The sequence below is a fragment of the Netta rufina genome (genome assembly GCF_964035555.1).
Source record: "Netta rufina genome assembly, chromosome: 9".
In the NCBI taxonomy this organism is placed as follows: Eukaryota; Metazoa; Chordata; class Aves; order Anseriformes; family Anatidae; genus Netta; species Netta rufina.
In genome coordinates this window covers 12,799,193-12,820,524 of record NC_140132.1, presented here as the reverse complement: position 1 = coordinate 12,820,524, position 21,332 = coordinate 12,799,193, and the positions used below count along the sequence as shown (strand labels likewise).

General features: G+C 40.6%; 1 protein-coding gene across 2 annotated transcripts in view; it reads left to right on the top strand.

Annotated features, from left to right (window-relative positions):
• Positions 1 to 8,624: 8,624 nt before the first annotated feature.
• Positions 8,625 to 21,332, top strand: part of ARHGEF4 (Rho guanine nucleotide exchange factor 4) — a gene marked incomplete at both ends in the record, with an annotated part of 108,660 nt that continues 95,952 nt past the window's right edge. The window contains 2 exons of one of the 2 annotated variants that reach the window (XM_084292002.1): positions 8,625 to 8,751; positions 18,674 to 18,803. In XM_084292002.1, coding sequence (XP_084148128.1) covers positions 18,680 to 18,803 — 124 coding nt within the window. Of the gene's footprint in view, positions 8,752 to 12,848; positions 12,975 to 18,673; positions 18,804 to 21,332 lie in introns of those variants that run through there. The other variant, XM_084292001.1, reaches the window with a different exon arrangement.

Below are 21,332 nucleotides of genomic sequence, written 5' to 3'. Positions count from 1 at the left end.
AAGCCATGTATCTCATCACTTTGCACTTGACCTCCAACTTCATTGCTTGGGCACTGAATTGCTGGTCATTGAGAAAATATTATCTGATATCTTGTGGCTACATTTGCACACATACACTTAGGATTTTTTGGACCACACCTTGTATTTAATGGAGTCCTTTTTCAGTAGCTTTCTTCTTCAGAGGAGATTGCCCTGTCTTTAAAATATTTGTTGTCTTTCTACTCCTTAAATTCAGCATCCGTTGTATAATTTCTCAATGGCACTCAAGAAAACAGAAAGGCTTAAAAAAAAAAAAAAAAAAAAAGTAAATATGTTTAAATGTACTCAAAAAAAAAAAAAAAAGGTGATTGCAGCAAGTTTACAGAAAGAAGTTACAGAAATACAAGTCAGCACAGCACACACTGCTTGGTCTGCTAGACCCAAGTCTCCATTTGTTTCACCAAGAATCCTAAAGTTCCTACTCAGCAAACTGTTCAAGCATGTTCTTAAATGCTCTGAAGTAAAAATAACTGTGCTGTGTTCATCTAACAGGGAACAGGAGGCCAGGATCCCCTTTTTAAGAGTATACAGGTTTCTGTTAGTAGACGGGTGTTAGTAATTGAAAGTTGTCTAGCCACACAGCTCAAGAGTTCAGCATGAACTCTGTCTTTGGAGAAGGATTCACATAAATTTTGGGCAGGAATTTTGGTCTGCACAGAGCTAAGTGTTGTTTCTACCAAAGAGCTTAAACCTCATGCAAGAGCATCTATCCTTAGAGAAAGGTTAATGGTAAAATTTAGATAAAAGCACGTGTAGATGTAGATGTGAACATGGCAACTTTTTTTGTGTGTGTGTGTCTGTTGTTGTTGTTTTTGTTTTGTTTTCTTCTGAGACAGTCCCGAGCTCTTTTCTATTTAAAGAAATGGAGGGAGGGTAGTAGAATATTTACTTGGTGTTGTAAGACAAGCAAAAAATACTAATTTCATGGAAAGATAATCAAATCCAGCAATGTAGGCCTTTCATGTGTTGAAGGCAGACGTGCAATGAAGCAGTTTTCGCTTTCACATTAGCCAGCAGAGGGAGTATTGCAACGCCATGAAAGTAGATAGCTTCAAAGTGCAGGGAAGCTGCTTTTGAGTCTGAATTTTTTGCTGTTCATGTCCAAATTTTATTTGCCCTATTATATTCTTTGATTGACCAAGAAATGATTTTTTAATATGTTTTAGAACAGTTACATTATTAATTATTGATATATTTTATTATTCTACATTTCAAGGGTGAACCTATGTAGTTAGTGCTTTTGCTAAAATCCAGTATTTCTTTTGATGCAAACAGGCTGTCAGTTTTGGATGTACTTGTGAGAATATATCTACAAATATTTTCTTAGTAATTATGTCTGGTATTGCTACATCAATAAAAATGTACTTCTGGCACAAACTGCAGTTCTTGCATATTATCTTCTACTTTTACTTCAGTAAATCTTTATGCCTCTTTGCTGCCTCATCATTTCATCTGCTGGGCATCCCTCTGGCTGAAGCTAAAGCAGTTCTGAGGGATTTGTTGGTGAGATGCTTGACCTGCAGCACAGTAAGAGACTGGAATGCAGCTTGCATTTATTAAAGGGAGTATGTATTTGCGCAAGCTGAGTCTGACCAGGCTCTTTATTGCAGCCTCTAGATGGCACCCAGACGATGCAGTTGGTAGAAACTACTACTACACCTCAGCCAACATATTTTGGCTAAGATTTCTGCTAAGCAGTATGCGGTAGTAGAAGTGTTAATGTCGAAGCAGGGAGGTAATGGTTTTGGCTTTGGGTTACAACAGTGTTTTCATGTTGGAACTGGCTTGCTGAAAGGAATCAGAGAAGCTGTGTGGAGTGCAGCAGGCCACCTGCTTGTGGCATTTTTTGCTGATGTAGTCCTCTACTAACCAATTATCATTGGGGGGGTCCAGATTTACCTCTGGAGCCAGGTTGTTGGGCTGTAATGTTGAAGCACTCACTGAACAGAAGTGGAATGCTTCACTCGAGCTGACAGGAGGGGAAATGTACTGAGTTTTTGCCAACTGCTGTTAAAATATTTTGATATTCCACTGGTTCTGCACAATTTTGTGGCCTTTGCTTGCAACCCCATCTCCCTCTTGCCTTCATCTGGCACTACCACCTTGAGCAGTGGTAGCTGCCAGAGCCTTATGCAATTGCTTGCATAGTCCTACTGATTTCGGAATTGCTTAGCTTTTTGGAGGCTTTCTAGTGGAGGCATTAAATAAAACTAGAGCAGGACACTTACACAAAGGACATCTGAAAGTTGTTTCCTCGTGCCACTGTTAGCGTAGTGCAAGTTCTCACAAATACTGGCTTTGAGATTTTCTTTTTCAGCAAAAAGTAAGTGCATTGTCTGGGAGAAATAACAAGCTCCCACGTCTCTTGCAGAAGAGGGAGATGTATTGTTTTAGTGACTTTATGAATCACACAGAATCACAGGGTGGTTGAGGTTGGAAGCCTGTTCCAGTGCTCTGTCACCTGAACCATAAAGAAGTTCTCCTTCATATGATGACGAAACCTCCTGTGGTTCAATTTAACTTGGACTGCAAGAGATCTATGCCCTATTTTTTTTTTAATGTAATTCATAATTATCCTTGGGGACAGTTGGGCATCTTCATTACTTTGTTCCTACTTGCCTGAACAGTTCTTATCTTAGTTTACTGCCATCTGTAAATTTGTGCTCAGCACACTGTGGGAGAGGCAGTGCTGTTACTGCTGAACAGCTGCTGCTGTACTCACTGCCGTGTGAGCCAACTGCTCACGGTTCATGCTGCTCAATCATTATGTGAAATGCTAGTCTGTGCTGCCTTAATGCTGCTCATATCTGTCCTGGTGGTAGTGGGACTTGACTTTACTCAAGGACCTCCATTATGTGTATCACTGACTGCATAAAGTAAAGGACAAGTTGCTCTATTGGTTACCTGACTCATGCTGCAGTTATGTTGCAATATGGTCAGGTTTAGTTGTGTGGACTTGGAAGTGTTGAATCCTGCCCTCTCTCCTCCATTCAGTTAATATTTTCCTTCTTCTGTCAAGAGAAAATACCAGTCTTCTCACTGAGGCTTATCAGAGATGTCTTGAGTGTTCAAAACTGGATGAGGAAGAAAAAATTTTTTTTTTCTTTTTTTTTTTTTCTTTTTCCAGAACTGACAGATCTCCCTTCTCTCTCCAATTTTTCATCTATTTCAAATCTATCCCGTTTCCTTGGCTTACCACAACTCCCACTTGGAAATAACCCTATTTTCCTAGTGACTTACCTTTTCCAATTTACCCTGAGTGTTTTGGATTCTATAATTGTAAACTCTGTGACATGCCCTTTGCTGTGATTTGGAATTTGACTTCCCATAAATGTGAGGTCTCCTCTGTGATGAAACACCCTGATGAAGGTGACATGTGACTGAGGCCAAGGGACCTTGTGTTCTAATTTGGTGGCTGCTGCATATTTGTGTGGGTGTGTGTTTTTAGAAAAGTCTTTCACTGTTCATTACTTTTTTTTTTTTTTTTTTTTTTTTAATTTGGTACATCTGGAGAACTTCTGACAATAGTTGTACCTGAAGCTGACAGAGAGCAAGTACTATTTTTACCTCAAGAAATCTTGTTGTGATTTCATTTTCTGCTTTATATTTGAGAAATAAATATCTGGGTTTCTTTCTGATGGTTAAAGACGAAGATTGACATGATCCCATGATGCAAAAAAGACATTTCCTAATGTTGATAGTATGGTTTTGATCTTTTTGCTTTCAGTCACTGATTTGGATGTGCTCTGATAACTGAAATATGTAGTGCTCCTGGTATAAGCCTTCTGCAAAATGACATCAAAGACTTCTTTCACCTTTGGTTCAGGCTTTGGTATGGGTAGTATCCAGTTATCTAAGCGCAAGACCATTCTGTATGTATTTGTTACATTTGTGTAATTTGGACAATGACAATCACTTCTCTGTTTTATGGCATAAACTGCCTCCTTAGATTTGAAGATGGATCAATTAGATTTTTTAGATCTACTGGCAAGGGATGTTTTCCATTTGACTTATTTGAATGTGAAATGTGTTTTGGTAGTGGGCTATGAAAGCTGTAGCCAAAAGTTAAATTTTGGCCTCTGCATAAATAAATATTAAAATGAAAAACAAACAAACAACAATTAATTAAGAAGCAGTAAGAAAGAAAAACTAAGAAATATGAAGACCTCAGGACCATCAATAGGTAAAATGTCAAGTATAACTTCTGAAGATATCAGTGTGTGTTAAATCCATTGTGTTTTTAAGTTCCTTTTCTAATAAATCATTGTTAAATAATTCTTTGCTGTTTATTCATAGACCCCAGAGCCAGTTGACAACTACATCAGTGAAGGCGAGTTTGAAGATGATCTGAGTTCTTCTACTCCAAGCACAATAGAGTTGGAGATACGAGGATCCAGCCAAGACACAGATGAAGATTATTTTGAGACCCTGTCACATCAGAGTGGATCTTTGTCAGATGTAAAAACTGAACCTTACGAGAGTGCATCAGAGACAGAATCTGTTGCCAGTGATGTAACTGGAGAAACTTGTTTGGATTCAAACTGCCTTTTTACAGAAAAACCAAATCTGTGCTGTAGTCTTCCTAAAGCAAAGGCAGAAACAACCTTCCATGAACTTAAGTGCTCAAGGCGAACAGAATTTAGCTGGCAGGTGCAGTTAGAAGCGTCTTCCAAAATAAAAATAGCACCAAGTAAACATGAATTACAAACTACAAAGTCAGAAGGTGAAGTGGGTGTTGAAGATTTAACATTAACTAGCAGTATTTCCAACACAGAGAACCAAGTGAGTGAAGAGGGCATTTTATCACAGACAGACAGAAAGTTTGTAGTGGAATTGCTGAATAAAACAGATTTTGAAAGCACTGAAGTGCAGTCCTATCCCAATTCCTTACCTACAGAAGCTGCTGTTACAAGACAGGAGGAACAACCTGCAGTAGTAAGCATTACTTGTTTCAAAGCTAACTCAGGAAGTTGTTTGATTTTTCCTGAGGTACAGCAACTTTCCTTCCAGACAGATGCAGCATCAAGCTGTAGTTTGCCTAATCTTCATTTTGAAACAAATGGACCTTACCATGAAAGTTGCACTGAGATATCTGACTATAGATGTGGACTAGATTCCATGTCCAGTATAAAATGCAACAGGAATAACTCAGCTGACAGTGAGAAAACTACAGGTAACAGGATAAAACATGGAAGTACAGAAACCATGTTGACATCACATTCATTCTTCTACCAGCGACACTTCAAATCAAAATCTCCACCTTGTGGGTCACTACACACAAGGTCAGAGGTTACAGGAAGTAAAACATGGCACAGTGTGCCTGAAAATATCAGTGCTCAAAGAAAAGCGGAATACTTTGGGAACTGTATTCATCCAACAGACAAATTGAGTTGGTCATGTTCCAGAATACCTCATCAAGGGCTTGATTTTGAATATGCTTGGAAAAACTTAGCAAGGTTACCTGTTGGCCCTGAAAAGGCAATAAAAATAGAGGACAGATTTGACATAAAACAATTCCTTCTTAATACTGACATAGACTTGAATGAGGGTCAGCTTTCTCAACCAGCAGGCTCCCCACAGTGTGTTGATTTTTATTTGAATTCTAAACCAGAGGCATGTGGCCTTAGCCCAGAAGCAGGAAATACATGTGCTGGTAGCTTATCTTCAACCCAGACAGATGCATGTGAGTGTAATCCAAAACAAAAGGAGACATCATCTGCCCTGGACTGTGAACCAGGGATCATAAATGCTGAAGAACTTCTAAAAAGTACTCAGTACAATGCTGAAAGAGGTCTGAAAGCGGATCAATTCCCTTGTGATACTGATGTTGAATTTGGCAATTTTGACACTGAAAACCTAGCAGCTTGTTGTGTAGGTTTTCCTGCTGTTGTGGAAAACAGAGATTGTAATTGTTCTATAAACTGTGTTTCCTCTAGTAGAACGCAGAAGAAAAGTTTGAAGGAAAATGTCCTGGAATCTGAACTATCACATGTGGAAGTCGTGGCAGGAGGAAGACAAGTAGACAATCCTTCTAACCTTGACTTCGATTGGAAAGTCCCGGAAACTGCGTTACCAGGCGGCAGTAACACAGAGGCGGAGCACAGAGATTCAGTGCATCAAAATACAAATTGCAAAACTGGTGCCTTAAGGAGTCAGTCTGAACCAGTAGCAAATGAACATCCTATTCATCAAGGAAAGGACGAGGACAGTTTCTTTGCTGTGGAAATGACTCCCAGATCAGATCATGTAAGCCAGGAAAGGCACTTAATGAAGCTTCCAGAGCTAAAGCCTGCCCTGGTTATAATATCTGTGGAACAGAAAGGATTACAGTCCAAGACACTGACTGATGACCTTCATACTGAAAGGGTAACTGGAACACTGAGAAACACAGTGAGCAAGGACTCAGTGTCTCCTCATACTTCCAGCAAAGATCATGATGAGCCAGAGAGAGTTCTGAGTGAGTGCTGTAACTGTGAAGAACAAATTTTGGCCACCCACACCTTTGTTGGTAGTGCAGAGCTACTCCCTGTTGGGGATACGGCTGAAGGAAAAACAGAAATTTCACAAGAGCAAAGCGAGAAAACAGTTTCATCCTTAGTGCTCACCTGTAGCAATTCCACAGTAACAAGTAAGAAGGTAGAATTCAGCAGTGTTGCTGCTCCACTGGGCAATGATGTACTTACTGCAGAAAACACAGCAGATAAATGTGAAGAAGTGCTCTCAGAATCACACAGTAGATGTGGTATCTTTGAGACTGAGGCACACAGAACAAAGACTGATTTTGCTTTAGAGACAGAAGAGTTCAGAAAGCCGTGGGCTGAAACAAAAAATGACCAGGTCACTAAGGAAGAGGAATTCAAAGCACATCAGAGCAGAGAGGAGGAAGGTTATATAACTAGAGCAGTAGCAGTGGAAATGTGCAGCATAAGCAATCTGTGTCAGGGAGATGGTGCTGATGATCATCTTCAAGGACCCAGCATCATCACCTCTGAGCAAGCAGTAGGCAGGGAAGGAGCTGAAGGCTGTAATGGGTCAAAGGAACAAATAGGTATTTGTGAGGAACCGTCTCCTAGGGAAGAAAAGGAGGCCTCTCCTGCAGAAAACACAGCTACCTCTAGCAAAAACAGTGCATTGAATCTTGATGTGTGTGATGTCTTTAACTATTCTGTGAAAAGAGAGACCCACAATGCTTGTGCGGTTGGCCTAGATAATATAAGTACCTGCAGCACTAACAGTGAGGAAATGGATGAGAACTCACTCCACGGCCTGGGAAGTAACAGCAGTCTCCATAAAGCTGTGCAAAAGCCAACAAAGAATGGGAATAGCGGGAAAGCTTCCAGATTTTTGGTTTTCTCAAAAATGACATCTTTCAGGAAAACTAAGCCTGCCACAGCAGAAAATCATGGAAGCAGTAGCTTCTTTGGCAGCAAGGCAAAGACAGAAGAAATGGATGTTGGGAAAGAAGATGAAGACACTGAAAGTTTACAGTCTTTCAAAAGTTGTTCATCTGGTTCTGCCTTCCACAGGAAGGAAAGCTATGCCTCAGAGTATTCCGATGATGATGATTTATTCTATGAGAGACCTGCAGGATTATTTAATAGAATGAGCCTGAGGAAGGCTTCTGGCTCTGGTCGGATCCTGATGGAAGATACAGATGCAAATTCAACTTCTCTCACACTGGCTGCTGTCAGATATGCAGACGGACTAAGTTCAGGTTCATCTGAAAACAATGACAGTGAATCGGTGGAACACCCTGGGATTAGGAAATCCTTCCCTGAAAATGAATACAAAAGAAACAAAAATCCAGAGGGCAAGAAGTTCAGGGCAAGGTTGGCCTTGGCACACAAATCACTCTCAAGCTTATTTGAATCCAAAACTCTAGAAAAAGAAAACACTGAGCAAAGTTCTAAAGTATCACTGAAAAATGAAAAGGAGAAAGCCAAACTTCGCCAGAGCACCTGGAAAGCTTTTCTAAAAAGCAAGGAAGCAGATGGACTTAAAAGGCCTGTCCTGGCAAATTTATCACCAACGCAGGAGAGTGTTAACACAACTAGAGGCCAACTGATGAGAACAACATCAGTAGAGCAGCAGGACAGTTCCAATGGGCACACGTTTTTGAAAACAGAAACATCTAATGGTTCGTCAACAGACACCAACTATTTTGACACCTCTGTGGAGCCTGTTGATGTTTCTTCACCTGCAGGTACGTGGAGAAAACGAACACAGTCCCATGACTTGGGCATCAGATGCTCACAAAGTTCAGACTGTGATGAACACCAGGATGGCAACAATTTAAATACCTCTCTAGAGGAATACTGGATGAAATCTCCATTTAGTCCCACTGACATGCAGTTACCATTTAGTCAGTCAAGTCCATCATGTCCCCAGCTCTCAAATTCTGAAGGTAAAGATATGCCCTGTAGGCCCATGAGCCCCAAACCACAGAGTCCACGATCTGCTTCTCAACGCAAGAGCTTCCGATACCCCGGAAGAATATGTGCCACATCAATGATCTCTCTTGGGAACAGCTCTGCAGCTGACAGCAGTTTGGAGGCTCCTGAGAGACCAAAGACACTGAAACCCAGAGGTAGTCTCTTACTTTCTGTACACTCATTGGACAACGAATACCAGAAGGATGACAGTGGGATAAGCAGTCAATCCCAGATCAGCTTAAACACAGCTTCTTCTATTAGTGACATTCTCAGAGATGAGGTGAGTTGTTGTCTGGGAATGATCAGGTGGTGTTTTGTCCTTTGTTTTAATGTGGTTTTGAGTTCTAGTGAAACTCTTTAATGGCTGAGTGAACACCTTGGTTAGATTGGTGCATAAATAGTCCTCTTTGTCTAAGGTAGGTGGCACTACTTAGTTTTGAATTTCTGCTTCTGTTCATGACTATGTAAATTGATGCTCTCTTTTAGGAAGGATTTATCACAGAAATCTAAATGAATAGAGTCATCACAACACTGCTAATGCATAATGTTCCTCAGAAAGGCTATGTAGGTTCCACCCTGTATTTAGCTGGATTTTACCCCTCTGGGATAAGGTAGAATCAAGCCTTGTGACTAGTGTATAGCAAATAAGTTTCTAAAAGTGATTGGCAATGTAGAAATCAATTTCCATTGCTAGCAGTCACTTTTTAAGAAGAAAAACCTTTTTTTTTCTTTAGAGAGTGAGCAGCTGTCTTTCAGCGTACCACAAGCCTTTTGCAGTCACCCTTCCCCTTTAAGTGCCACTAGGAATCATGTTCTGCCCTTTCTACAGCAAACAGGAAAAAAAATATGGACTCTGTCTGGCTCTCCTTTTGGTGCTGCATTATATTCTAATCCCGTTAACAAATTAATTTTCTTGTGATAGACCAGTTCTCACGGAAAAGAGTATGTCTTCAATAGAGATTTCTCAATTGCTTCAGGCCTTTTTAAAAGCAGAGACTTCCTCTTGTAATCCCAGACAGTATTTTCTAAATTGTAAGTGGCCAGGAATCTCTTTTGGTGACTAAGCACAAATCACCAAATCACCAGAGAGACTGAGATTGATCTGTTAGCTGAGATCCCAGAACCTGGATCAGTCATACTACTTTTTTAATATTGCTGCTGATGAGTTTTGACATTAGGAAGTAGCAACATTATTTTGCTGAGCAGATGTTCAATGGCATTCAAGTGAGGGTATGAGATTTTCAGTCTCTTGCCACACCCCAGCCAGACACTTTTCAGAGAGCTCATGAATCTGGAACTGCTTGATCAGTTCTGCACCTGAGAGCTGGTTGTGCTCAACTCTAATGAACCCTTGCACAGCATTTGCTAAAGATGCTCCCCTTGGTCTCTCACATCCCAGGTTATATTAAATATGTAAGATACCCTTCATAATGGTCTTACCATATACTTACTCCTACTTGAAGTTTTGTGTAAAACAAACAGAAAAAGATAGGTTGAAAAAGACACAGGAGGTCATCAAATCCCATCTCCTTCTTCAGACAGGACTAGTAGCAACAACAGATAGATAAAACTGTGACTTTGTCTAACCAAGTCTTAAAAATATTTAATGCTGGAGATTTTACCATCTCTATGGGAAAGGAACCTGATGAAAATTTTCTTCCTATTTCCCAACCAGGACTTTCCGAACTACAATTTCCAGGTTTTGTCTTGTTAGATTATCTGACATTATGAAAGTGTTTGGATCCATTATCCGTATAACTACAAAATTAATGTAGACCACTCTTATATTGCCTTTAGTGTTCCCTTATCAGCTTGAATAAAACTAGTTCCCTCAACCACTCCTCACATACTCCCAGTGAAAGTTTTTTACTTGATTGTTTGGGTTTTCCTTTTTAGCTTATGCTGTCTGGATTCTAAAGAAGCATGTGGGTGGCAGTTTGAGCAGTGAGGGCTGTAGTACTGGAATTGCTGGGAAGAGAATTTGCCTTATTCCCTTCTGTCCTCTCTACTTGAAAATCTTTTGTTTTCATGGGTACCAACCTAACTTACAAACTTAACACCACGTACTGAAGAGACCTGCAGCTTTACAGCAGCCTAGCAAAATACAAGATAGTCAGAGTATGGAAGGTACTCTTAATACATTGCCAAGAGATGAAGCCTGTCAGAGGATGAATAAAATCATCGACCTGTAAATTGTAGCTCAAAAAAGCACCTAGAAAAGAATGGAGAGATGGGGCGTATATAAAGCCTTTAAAAGGCAAGCCCACATTCTGGAATGTAGCCATTAGGAGCAAATGAATAATTACTTAAATTGATTGCTAGATTACAGAATTTAAAGAAAACTGGGAAAAAATTAAATGGTATCTAAGCCATATAAAAACTGTTTAATTTTACTGATTCTTCTGGAGGTTGCATAATAGGTATCTCAAAATGGATAAATGTAGCTGGAGCCTAGAAATTGAAGCAAATGTCCCAACATCTAATCTATTCAAGCAGACAGGGGGTTTGTTTATTTCCATTTTCATGACATTGTGAAATTAAGTAGAACTACATTCTGTTCCATGGCCCGTGGGTTTTGGTAATTGAAGCTGTTTTTTTCAGGTGTCTCTGGAAAATACAGCAGAGACAATTAAATCTACGTTGGAAAGACTTTATGCCACAAATACACTTATTATCTAAACACTAAACACATTCCTTATATATGTTGCTAAGTAAAAAAGTCGTAAAAATAAGCTTAATGGTGGCATTAAAGAAAAGTCCCTTTCTGTCCCACATCAATAAAGGCATTATTGCCAGATAAATGAACAGTTGTGAAGTTCCTTGAAGCTTTATTCATGTTATAATTGCTGTACCAGACCGCAACTAGCTCACCCCTGAGGTCTCTGGCTACCACATGGGTAAGTCACCCTTCTGAGCCTGATGGAACACACCACAGCCCCTCTCTCATTACTTGCTAATGGCTACCATTCTCCAGATTATAGACAAGACAAAGATCTTATGTTGAAAATAGCAGGATAGAATAACTCTACACAATTACCAATATGCCCATGTGGCAAGGTCTTAATTACATGTTTGCAACATGATTTTACTTACATAATCGTGATACTTAGGAGGCAAGAGTGAACCATCCTAATATATCCCATGTTTGGGGTCTGTGCAAGTTCCTCTTGTTTGTCTGCAATATGTTGGGGTTAGGCACAGAATAACAGCAGGACACGCTTTCCTTTCTGGTTAGCATCTGGTAGATAAGAAGCATTTCTAGACTGTGGCATCTTTTGCCAGTGGCAATGAAAAATTGATCTAGGATTGTTGTTCAGTTGAGAATAGATAGAAAATGCCTGCAGTCGTTTAAGGATTTCATTGTTTGGGTTCTTCAAACTTACTGGAAAGAAATTGGAGAGATACTATTGTCAGGACACGACATTTCCTTGACAAGAAAGGAGATTCCTAAGATCATTCGTTCCTTGATATTTTTATCTCCCACCTTAAATGTTACTGATTCTGACTTCGCTACCTGGCATAGCAGTTAGATGCCTCAGGGCACCTAAAGTTGTTCCACTATAAAAGCTGTAATTTTGTGCAACCACATAGTAAAAGCACGTGGGAGCGAAGGGCAAAACTGCAATTCCTTTCTCTCAGCCCAACATCAAGCAAATAAAACGGATAGCATTAAGAGCACCATAAGAAAGCACAGGGCTTAATATTATCAGAGCTGCAGCCATTTAGGAAGCATTTTCACCTTGTATAACTGAAGTACAGTGGGAAAAACAGACAGACAAGACTGGCCTTTATGCTATTTTCAGAGACACTATCTTTGCAAATAATACATGTATACAGACAGCGTGACCTACATCCCAGTAGTAACGTTATTGTAATATGCCATCTAGAATGAGGGTGAAAAGGACATTGTCCTGTGCAGAGAGAGCATATACTTCGCTGTCTCAAAGGGTAGCAGAACTGCTGTTTCAGGGTGGAGTGCCCCTAAAGCTATGGAAAAGGTTGAATGAGTAGGCAGGCTGGCTTCAGCCAGCCAGCACTCTTGGGGAAACATTTCCTCTGAACAGTTCTGTGCCTAGATAACTGAGTTTTGCCATCTTCTGTTCAAACTGATTTGAAGCAAACAAAATTTCCAATGAACAAACTGTGTGTTTTCGCCCGCTGTTTGTAAAACAGGAGTCCAAACAGCAATGTCAAACACCACCTGAAAAGAGTCCAAATGAGAAAGGGGTTCCCCATCGCAAAAGGAGGCCTCTCCTGGTTCCACCATCCCCACGCCCTGTCTCCACCCTTGAGAACAAAGCCTGGAGGCTTTCCTTCCTTGCTCCAGATGAAAAAGACAAGGAGATTCCAGAAAGGAGGAGGAGGAAGAGACCTAAATCCCTTTATAAGTGCTTCAGCTTCGATGATGTTTGGATGGAGAGGAACCAGAAAAGGAATCTAGAGAAAGAGAGACAGCCAGAGAGAGGGATTCAAATGCAACACCTACCAGAGGACCAGTTAAAAGTAAGAAACCGTACACTGTCCTCATCTGGTACTGTCTTCCTCTCTCTGCTCTGGCTTCATCTTTCTACTGTCATCATATTCCTGTCCTTCTACTTTGTCTGGTACCAGTTCTCTCTGCTTCTCTTTGCATCTGTTAGTCTGCGGAGACTGATTATTTAAACACTAAACTTACCCGTAAGTGGTGATTTAGAGGCGGTGGATGTTTCAGTTGCTGTCCTGCCCTGTGCCGTGCTGGACAATAGGATGCAAAAGCACCAGATTGCTCTGTGGGCTGAAAGATAGGGAGGACAGGGATGAAATCAAAGTTGCCTTAAATCAGTATAAATTAAGCTGATGAAATCTCTTTCAGTGCCCCGTGGCATTGCTGTATAGCTTTAAAAAGGGACTTATAAATTAGATTTCCCTTGCATCTGAGGCCAACTCCATGCTTTTACTGAGGCAACTTCACACTGTGAAGTGCCTAAGAGAATACTGCCCTTGGAGTTTTAGCTACCAGTAGTCTCCTCTCCACTGGGATACACTTTAAGGTTAGCATTGTGATTTTTTGTGACAAAATTTGTGACTGTTGTGACTCACACTGATGGCATCTGTTACTCTTGGATCCAGAGCTAAGGTCTGTTCCCTCCAGGGAGAGCCATGAATCTGTATCCAAGAGCCAAATTTAGTCTTCACACATGAAAAAAAAAAAAAAAAAAATCCAAGTAAAAAGGACATGAGATCAGAGGGACACCCCATGCACCTTCTGCTGACAATACCGAGGAAGCTTCTGAAAATGCCTGAAATTAGTCATAGATATTCAAATAAAAGCTTTCCTTGGGGGTTTCTGTTTTGGTCTGTTTTCTGTTTCCCTTTCTCTCTGTTGTCCTAGTTGCCTGTTTCTGGATTGTTTTGCATCAAAATGACAATGTTTGAGGAGAGCTGCTGGCACAATCCTGTCACCACCACTTCAGGATGTGCCTGAGCTTATCTGCACAAATAGTTCTGTGGTGATGAGGGGGAAACACTGACTGGACACAGCTAAGTTTGTGTGCTAGGGCTTGCAGGGTGAACCTCCTGCCACGTACCCGTCTTCCTGGGAGAGCCTCCTATTGAAGCCAATGGACACCTGGGACAGAAAGCCAGGCCAATCCCATAAACTGGGTTTCAGAAGAACTGCCCACTGTTCTCTCCTGCTCAGACAAGGGACTAAAATCTGTGCTGTTTTGTATTTGGATGTTTTCAAAAGAAAACATTGCCAGTTAAGGCTTGGGTGAGTGCTGGGTATGATTCTGTGATATGATGCCCGCTCTCTGTTCAGTGAGGATGCTTTCCTGACTCAGCCCCACTACTACCTATGTGTTGAAGATAATGAATAATGCTCCCAAGGCAAGTGTATATTATGATTTCTTAAAAGTAGAAATTGTGTTATTTTTGTACTATGCTCAGAGTTCTGAGAGACTGCTTAGTGCTGTATGGGCACAAAACGAGCCAGGGAAAATGCATCACTGGCTTAGTTAGGCTCACTGGTAAACAGAAGCCAGTAAAACATGCTAAAAATATTCCTTATCCATGCTTGACAAGCATGGATATTGATGGAAATATAGCCCATGCTGCAGGGTATGTTGGCTAGCACTGAGACCATTAGTGCTTCTAAGAGGAGCGAAGGGTTACCCCAATAGCTTCCCCTAGAGCCATCAGCTTACACAGCTTGAATGCTGATTGACTGCACATTCTGGTGCTGCCAAAACCCAACTTCTTTAGGCATTTCCACCCTTATTTTCTGGTGCAAACATACCTCTAAATTGTGATCAGCTGTGTAATGGGTAGCAGCTGCCCCAGCTCCCATTGAGGTATCCTCACTTACCATCTTTTTTTTGTTGTTGTTTTTTTGGGGATGGTGGGGGGCTGAGTTGCCTTTCTGGTTTGTTCTTCTTTGTGTAGCAGAGGTGAATAGAAACAGAACAAGGTTCTGAATACAAAATACCTAGCAGTATAAAGCTGTTTTATTATTACTATTATTTGCTATTTCTGTTGATTTGAGTGTGTTGTGTATGTTATTGATACTTTCTGTGGGAAGGCCAAATTTGACTGAAACAAGTGTAGGGATTCAAGGGCTATTTCCAGTATGCCCATGCGAATGCATTCTTTAGCCTGTAGTTTTTAGTCACCATGTAGCTTCTTTTTCGTATTTTTTATAGGAAAATTTTCCTTTTTTTATTCTTTTTAATGCTCTATTCCTGTAATAGTGTTGTCTTATTCATACCATCATATACGGTAGGAGTGCTGTCACAAGCTGCAGTGTTTGGGGGCAGTTTTAGAAGGATGCTAAAATCCTTCTAATAAGGAGAAATAAATTATCACAAAAGAAGCTTTGTAAAATTTTCATTGTCTGTTGTGCTTTTGCAATTGAAAGAAGGTAACTGTTTGGAGCTTTAGATCTGAAATTACAAATCTGATGTTTCCTGACACATGGCTGTCTTGGGATGTGTGGCTTCAGTTCTGTTAATTCATATTGGGTTAAGTGAGGCTCAGGTCAGCATACAAGGTGATGTAATGCCATAGTGTTGTGGAAATAAGTGAATAGGGCACACCAGGGATGAACAGAGGCAAATTCTTAACTTTCAGTGCTGACTTCTGCTACTACTCTGTTGTTCAGGTCCATGTACACAAATGAGTTTAGTGGCTATATGAAGTTATCCTGAAGGCTAGCAGGATTCAGATGCAGACAAGCAAGAAACTAGCTTTAGACTAAAAAATAACCACTGCAATGGCAATGCTAAATAATTCTATGTACTGGGCTTTGTTTTGCTCAGGCCCAGTGGGTTGCTGATTCTGCTTCAAATGGAAACAATCTGTGTAAATCCCTGGAGTCAAGCTCAAAGCTTGACCCAGCTGTCCCTTATAATGAAATGCTACCAGTAACAAGCTGAGCAGCCTCTAATGTTCTACTTTAAAGTGTTAACGTTTAGTAGGTTGTGGCAAACCTCTGAAGGTTGCATCTTCCAAAGTGGAATAAGAGAAACTCACGTGGTTATTCATGTGTCTGCTTTCTTTTGCTTGGCCATTGGTTTTGCCTTTCACGTGATGAAGAGTTTTGCAATGTAGCCTGGTATGCTTTTCCTTTTTCCTTTTTTTTTTTTTTTTTTACTCATTTATTTTTCAAAAAGCTTTAGAAACTCCCTAGCTGGAACAGACACAATGCCCCAAACAACTAATGCATGTAATGGTGATAGACTTTGGTTTGGAATTTATTTTTGCAATTGATTTAGTGACATCTCCTAACTGCCTGTCTGCTACCATTCTTCAATTTTCTATCTTAAGAAAAAGTTAAAACCTGACTTAAGCTTGAGGCCTCTCTAGTGTATAGTAATAAAGCACAGACGTGGCTTCTACATGCATTTGTTAAAACACAGTTTCTGCACTGCCAAATTAGAGAGATTCCTAAAAGACTCACTGGGGACTAAGCCCAGGGGAGTATAGTGCAGCAAAGCTCTGTCATCTATTTTGAAAGAGAAATGAGAAGCAGTGAAAAATAGATCTTCAGCTTATTGTCCTGAGTATGGCTCCTGGAAACGTGATTTTACCCTATCTGAAATAAGAGAAAATGAAGTTTTGCTGTGCACTCCTATGGTTATGAGCATTATGGGCACCTCAGATACACTTCAAGAGGGTAATGAAGATGCTTTGGAAAGGGGATTGAATGAAGTAAATCTCCTCCTTGACAAAGTACAGGAACGCAACAGAGGGAAATGCCTCTGCCAGGGACTGAACTGCTGCTCATAAAAGCATAGAAATAATCCCTTTGAATCTATAGCAGAAAATGTAGAAGAGGGATTTTTACTATATTCTTGTCCCTCCTTTCCCTTTCCTTCCTTTGTGGGATGGGGAAAACCCTGCCCACGTTTGCTGTCATCTCTGGAAGTGCTTCTTCTCCTGCCTTTGGGTTGTACAGACCTGACTTCCCTTCAGTAGAAACCATATGATGTCCAATCCTGAAACCTGTTCTGATGTCCAGGGGAGTAGTAAGAATAAACCCTGCAGTTTTTAACTGTAACAGATCCCTGATGCGTATGCTGCTTCCTAGTCTTAAACAGAATAATATTTTTTTCTGTCACCTTTCATGTAACTAATCTAGACCCTTGGTATTTTCAGAGTTATAGCTCAGTATTCTCCCTGTTTTGTTTGATTTTGTTGTCTCTGGAATAGCGTGTGCTCCCTCTGGGGCTTTGCTGTGATCTTCTAGACAAGCAGGCGCGGCTCAGGTTAATTTGAACAGGGTTTGTGCTGTCCCTCTGGAGATGGTGATTTGCGACAAAATATTGGCTGTGTTCTGTTTCTGGAAAGTAAGTCTAGGAAGAATAAAACAAACCAGGCACAGAGCAGCAGCGTTCTCAGCTGCTTGGGCAGTATGTGGCTATTCGGTAGGCTGTTTGCTGTTTCATTTTGGAAGGATGTTTTGGCTAATAGCCATCTTCTAAAGAAGAGACTAGCATCTAGGCTACTCAATGGACTTTATGCTGATGTGGTATGGTGTGGGCTGGCAGGGAGGAGGAAGGATCATAGATAAACTGTTGCATCTCAATATCCTGAGCTCTCCCTTCTGTGAAGGGTGATGATGTAACTGAATGCCACAGGAGCAGAAGGAAGGGGCAGTAGCCACGCAGAGGTGAAAGATGGCTATGCCCATGGAACCAATGCTTGCTGATCTGCTGCTTTTCAGTTGGTCTCCCAGTCACTTGCAGTCACTGATGTTTGTTTTCTGTGTGTGCCAGCCATAGGAAGGGTATGGGTTGGAGAAAAGAGAGGGAAGAAAAAAGTAAGAAAAGCGTATCTGCATTATGTACTGCAAGCTTCAGTGACTTTGATTGCAGTCTCTATCACTCATTGTCAGATGATCTACAATCTTATAGTGTCTTGCTCATTTTTAAGTGATTTCTTGATGACATACCATGGGAATGTTGGTCTCATTTCCCTTTATCGATGAACCATTGTCTCTTGGTGTGGCGGAATTGTCAGAAAATGTTGGTTTTGACACAGAAAAAGTATAACAGCCTTGCTTACATTTTGGATTTTGTTGCCGTATTTCTTAAAGTTTTTGAAATGAACATCTGCATGACAGAGTCGGTTAGTCTGGGTGGTTGGAATATTTTTATGACAGTAAAATTTATTAAAAAAAATTATTAAAAAACAAACAAACAAAACTAACAACAGGTAGAGGTGAGAGAGATCGTATTTGTACCTTTAACTGAAAGGTAGAATGTAGTGTTGGCTGCATCCTTTATGGCTATGTACTATTACTAAGAAATCTCTGAAAGGGAAAGGCTTATTTACTCTTTAAATACCAAACCAGCAATTATGAGACATAAAGTTGTAGGAAGCAAAGGTTAGTTAGTTCTGTAGGTGGTGGTAGGAGGACTTCTTGTGGTGATGTCCTTCATAGGAAGGAATGTGACTTTCTGTGAATGTAGGTACGCATGGTAGTATGTGAACATGAATCCAGTACCTGGTTATCCTCTTTCTCCTGTTATTACCTTGTAGCTTTCCCTGCATTCTTGCTGTTTTCTGTCCTCTCTAGCCACCCACATGTATCTACTAATGGACTACTTACATGAGCAGGCATGAGATGGGGAAAGAGTTGCTCTGTGATGAATGCTGTATTTTGTCCTCCAAGGTATGTAAATTTAATGTCTGATGTCTTTGTTTTCTATCTCTTGTTGCAGGCTGGAATGAGTGCATCCATCACATCTGCTGGTGCTCTTGACATCCTACCACTGAAACTGCATCCATTTTCCCAGAGCACTCCAACAGGCTTGGACTGCGTGGGCTGGAAACGGCGCATCTCTGCTCCTGGTGTGTACACTTTGACATGAACTGCAAGACAATTAAATTCTGCTTTATTGATTATGGAAACTGAATGATAAGCACTAACCTATTTTCACTGAGTGTTCCATCCATATCTGAGTAGAAATCTACTTGAAGGCAGTGGTTAGCTTTAGAGTAAAGAAAAGCTCACTAAAGGCAATGATAGTGCGGCTTGGTGTAAAAACACTTGTGTTGTCCCCTAAGAATTCTATCTTACCTGGGATGATGTCATATATATCACACTTTTGAATTAGGTTTCTGTAGACAAATCAGACTCCCTGCTGTATATTTGCTGGAGAGCACTACAGTAGTTACAGTGAGGTTCTTCTCAGGTTGCTAATTAGGCACTAAAGTAACTAAATGATCCTCTAGAGATAGAATTTCCTGTACTTTAAACAAATCATCTTAAAGAACAAGTATGCTCTATTTTTACAAGGAATGCACATGAAGTATGGTGTCTGCTTCATTTTCAGTGATTGACACTTTTTTCAGTGTTAAAATGTAAGACGTTATTAAACAGTGAGATGTATTTTTGCTAGGTTTTTAAGTTCTTCATCTGACAGTGCTGACTCAAACGCTGCAGATATCTCTATTATAGAACCTTGGGGTGGGATAAGAAAAACAGGCTACAGAGGAGTTGTTTGGTAGCTAGGAATCTAGGCAGGAAACACCAACTGCAGTTGGGTGCCAAGCTGCCGTTTCTGCCTCAGAAAGTCTCTTTGTACCATTCATTAAGCACTACTGGAATTACCTAATTAGGGAACCATAACTCTGCTAATTACGTCAGAGTCGAATGGTCAGAATATCTTGTCAAGCAAAACTGTTTTGCTTTCTGATACATAGTACAACTTGTGCAGAGAATCAGGAGGTTTTGTCTGGAAATAAGAAAAAAAAAAATTACTTATCATGGTGTCAGGAGCCCTGCCTCTGCTCTCTCAGCACTGAGAGCTTTGATCATTTGCTGTCACAGGCATTTGGTGTTGCCCCCAACACTTAGGACCAGCTCTCTGGCTGAATTTTAAAAGCTGCCACATCAGCTTGTGGAAATCCCAGATGGAAACCTGTCATTGTCAAGTTGTCTGTATGTCTCTGATATTAGCTGAAATCCCTAAGTGCCACTGTCATAGAAGTAACTTCTGAGTCACAGCTGATACAAATCTCATGATAATTCCCAACTGGGACCTGGGAGAGTTAATATAATGTGTGTGTGTATATTTATGTATATGTTGTGTGTGTATATATACACACATATATATGAGTGTTGGGGGGAAGGAGGGGAAGAAAAGGAGATGTATATGGACTAATTGGTAGTCCTGTAGCTGTCTATATGCTATCTAGAAATGGGACACTTGGTTTTTCACAGTCCCCTCTAGTTCTTCAGGTATAAAAAGATAGCTGACACGATCCCAGCCCAAAAGGTGGCACGCATGTCTGTGAAACTTCTGTCATGCATCTACTTATCTACTTATTACCTGAGCACAAGAGTACAGCTGGGTACAAACTTACTAATTTAGGTGAGACCACCTGCTCCCAACTAAAATATATCATGAGTGCTGGGAGAAGGGCTTGATTTTTTTAATGCCATATCTGCTGTATTCATTAGGTTCCAAGACCAGTCACTGGCACTAGGGCACTGAGACATTGTTCTTTCTACCTTTATGTCAAATTGGGAGAAGTGAGATGGGCTCAGACTTGTCATACGGATATTCCAGCAGTTAGAATCAGCCATGCTGTGGTGCTCTTGATCTCTAATCAAGTTTTGCAGACTACCTTCCTGTTACCACTTCTGTCTAGAGCAGCCACTTGAGAAAACTGTAAGAAACCAGTAGATGGCTCTAACATCTGTGAAATAAAGAGCAGCTGAGGTGTTACTAATCTCTATTTAGCAAAGATTGACGGAGTCTTGAGCCTCCCCCAGAGAAACACAGAGGTTAAGCACAGACACGGGTTAGCAAAAACAAGCAAACAAAAAAACAGCAAACAAACACACAGAAAAATGTGCTTAATCAGGAATGTTTAAACATTTTGGAGGGCCCTTCTTGGCTTTACCACATGCTTTGGTAGGTACTATTGTTGAGTATCATGCATCTTTTCCCTGTAGTTGTCTTGTTATGCCCGTCTTCAACTTGCACCTTGCGGTATATATCTGTCCCTTACTGCCTGACTTACCATGCTATTTGAATAAGCTAGAGTGAAAGACCAGTCTAGGACACAAGCCACTTTCTAATGTAGATATTGGAATACTTTTCTACCTTTTGGGCAGCCTCTGAAATCTTGAGACCATTTTACCCAGCACCCACCAGGAAAGGGCTGACAGAGAGGGCCCACAATTACAGGAGGGAGCAATAATAGGGTAACAAGGCTTTGGGTTTTAAAGCAGTGGATCAGCATGTTTGTCCTTTGGCTGTTTTATGTATTTTGTCCTTCCCTATCTCTCGACCAAGTCCAATATCTGTTTATTTGCAACATGAAGACATTGCCTAAGATTGGGTTGTGTTGCTGGGAAGCTGTTTGATG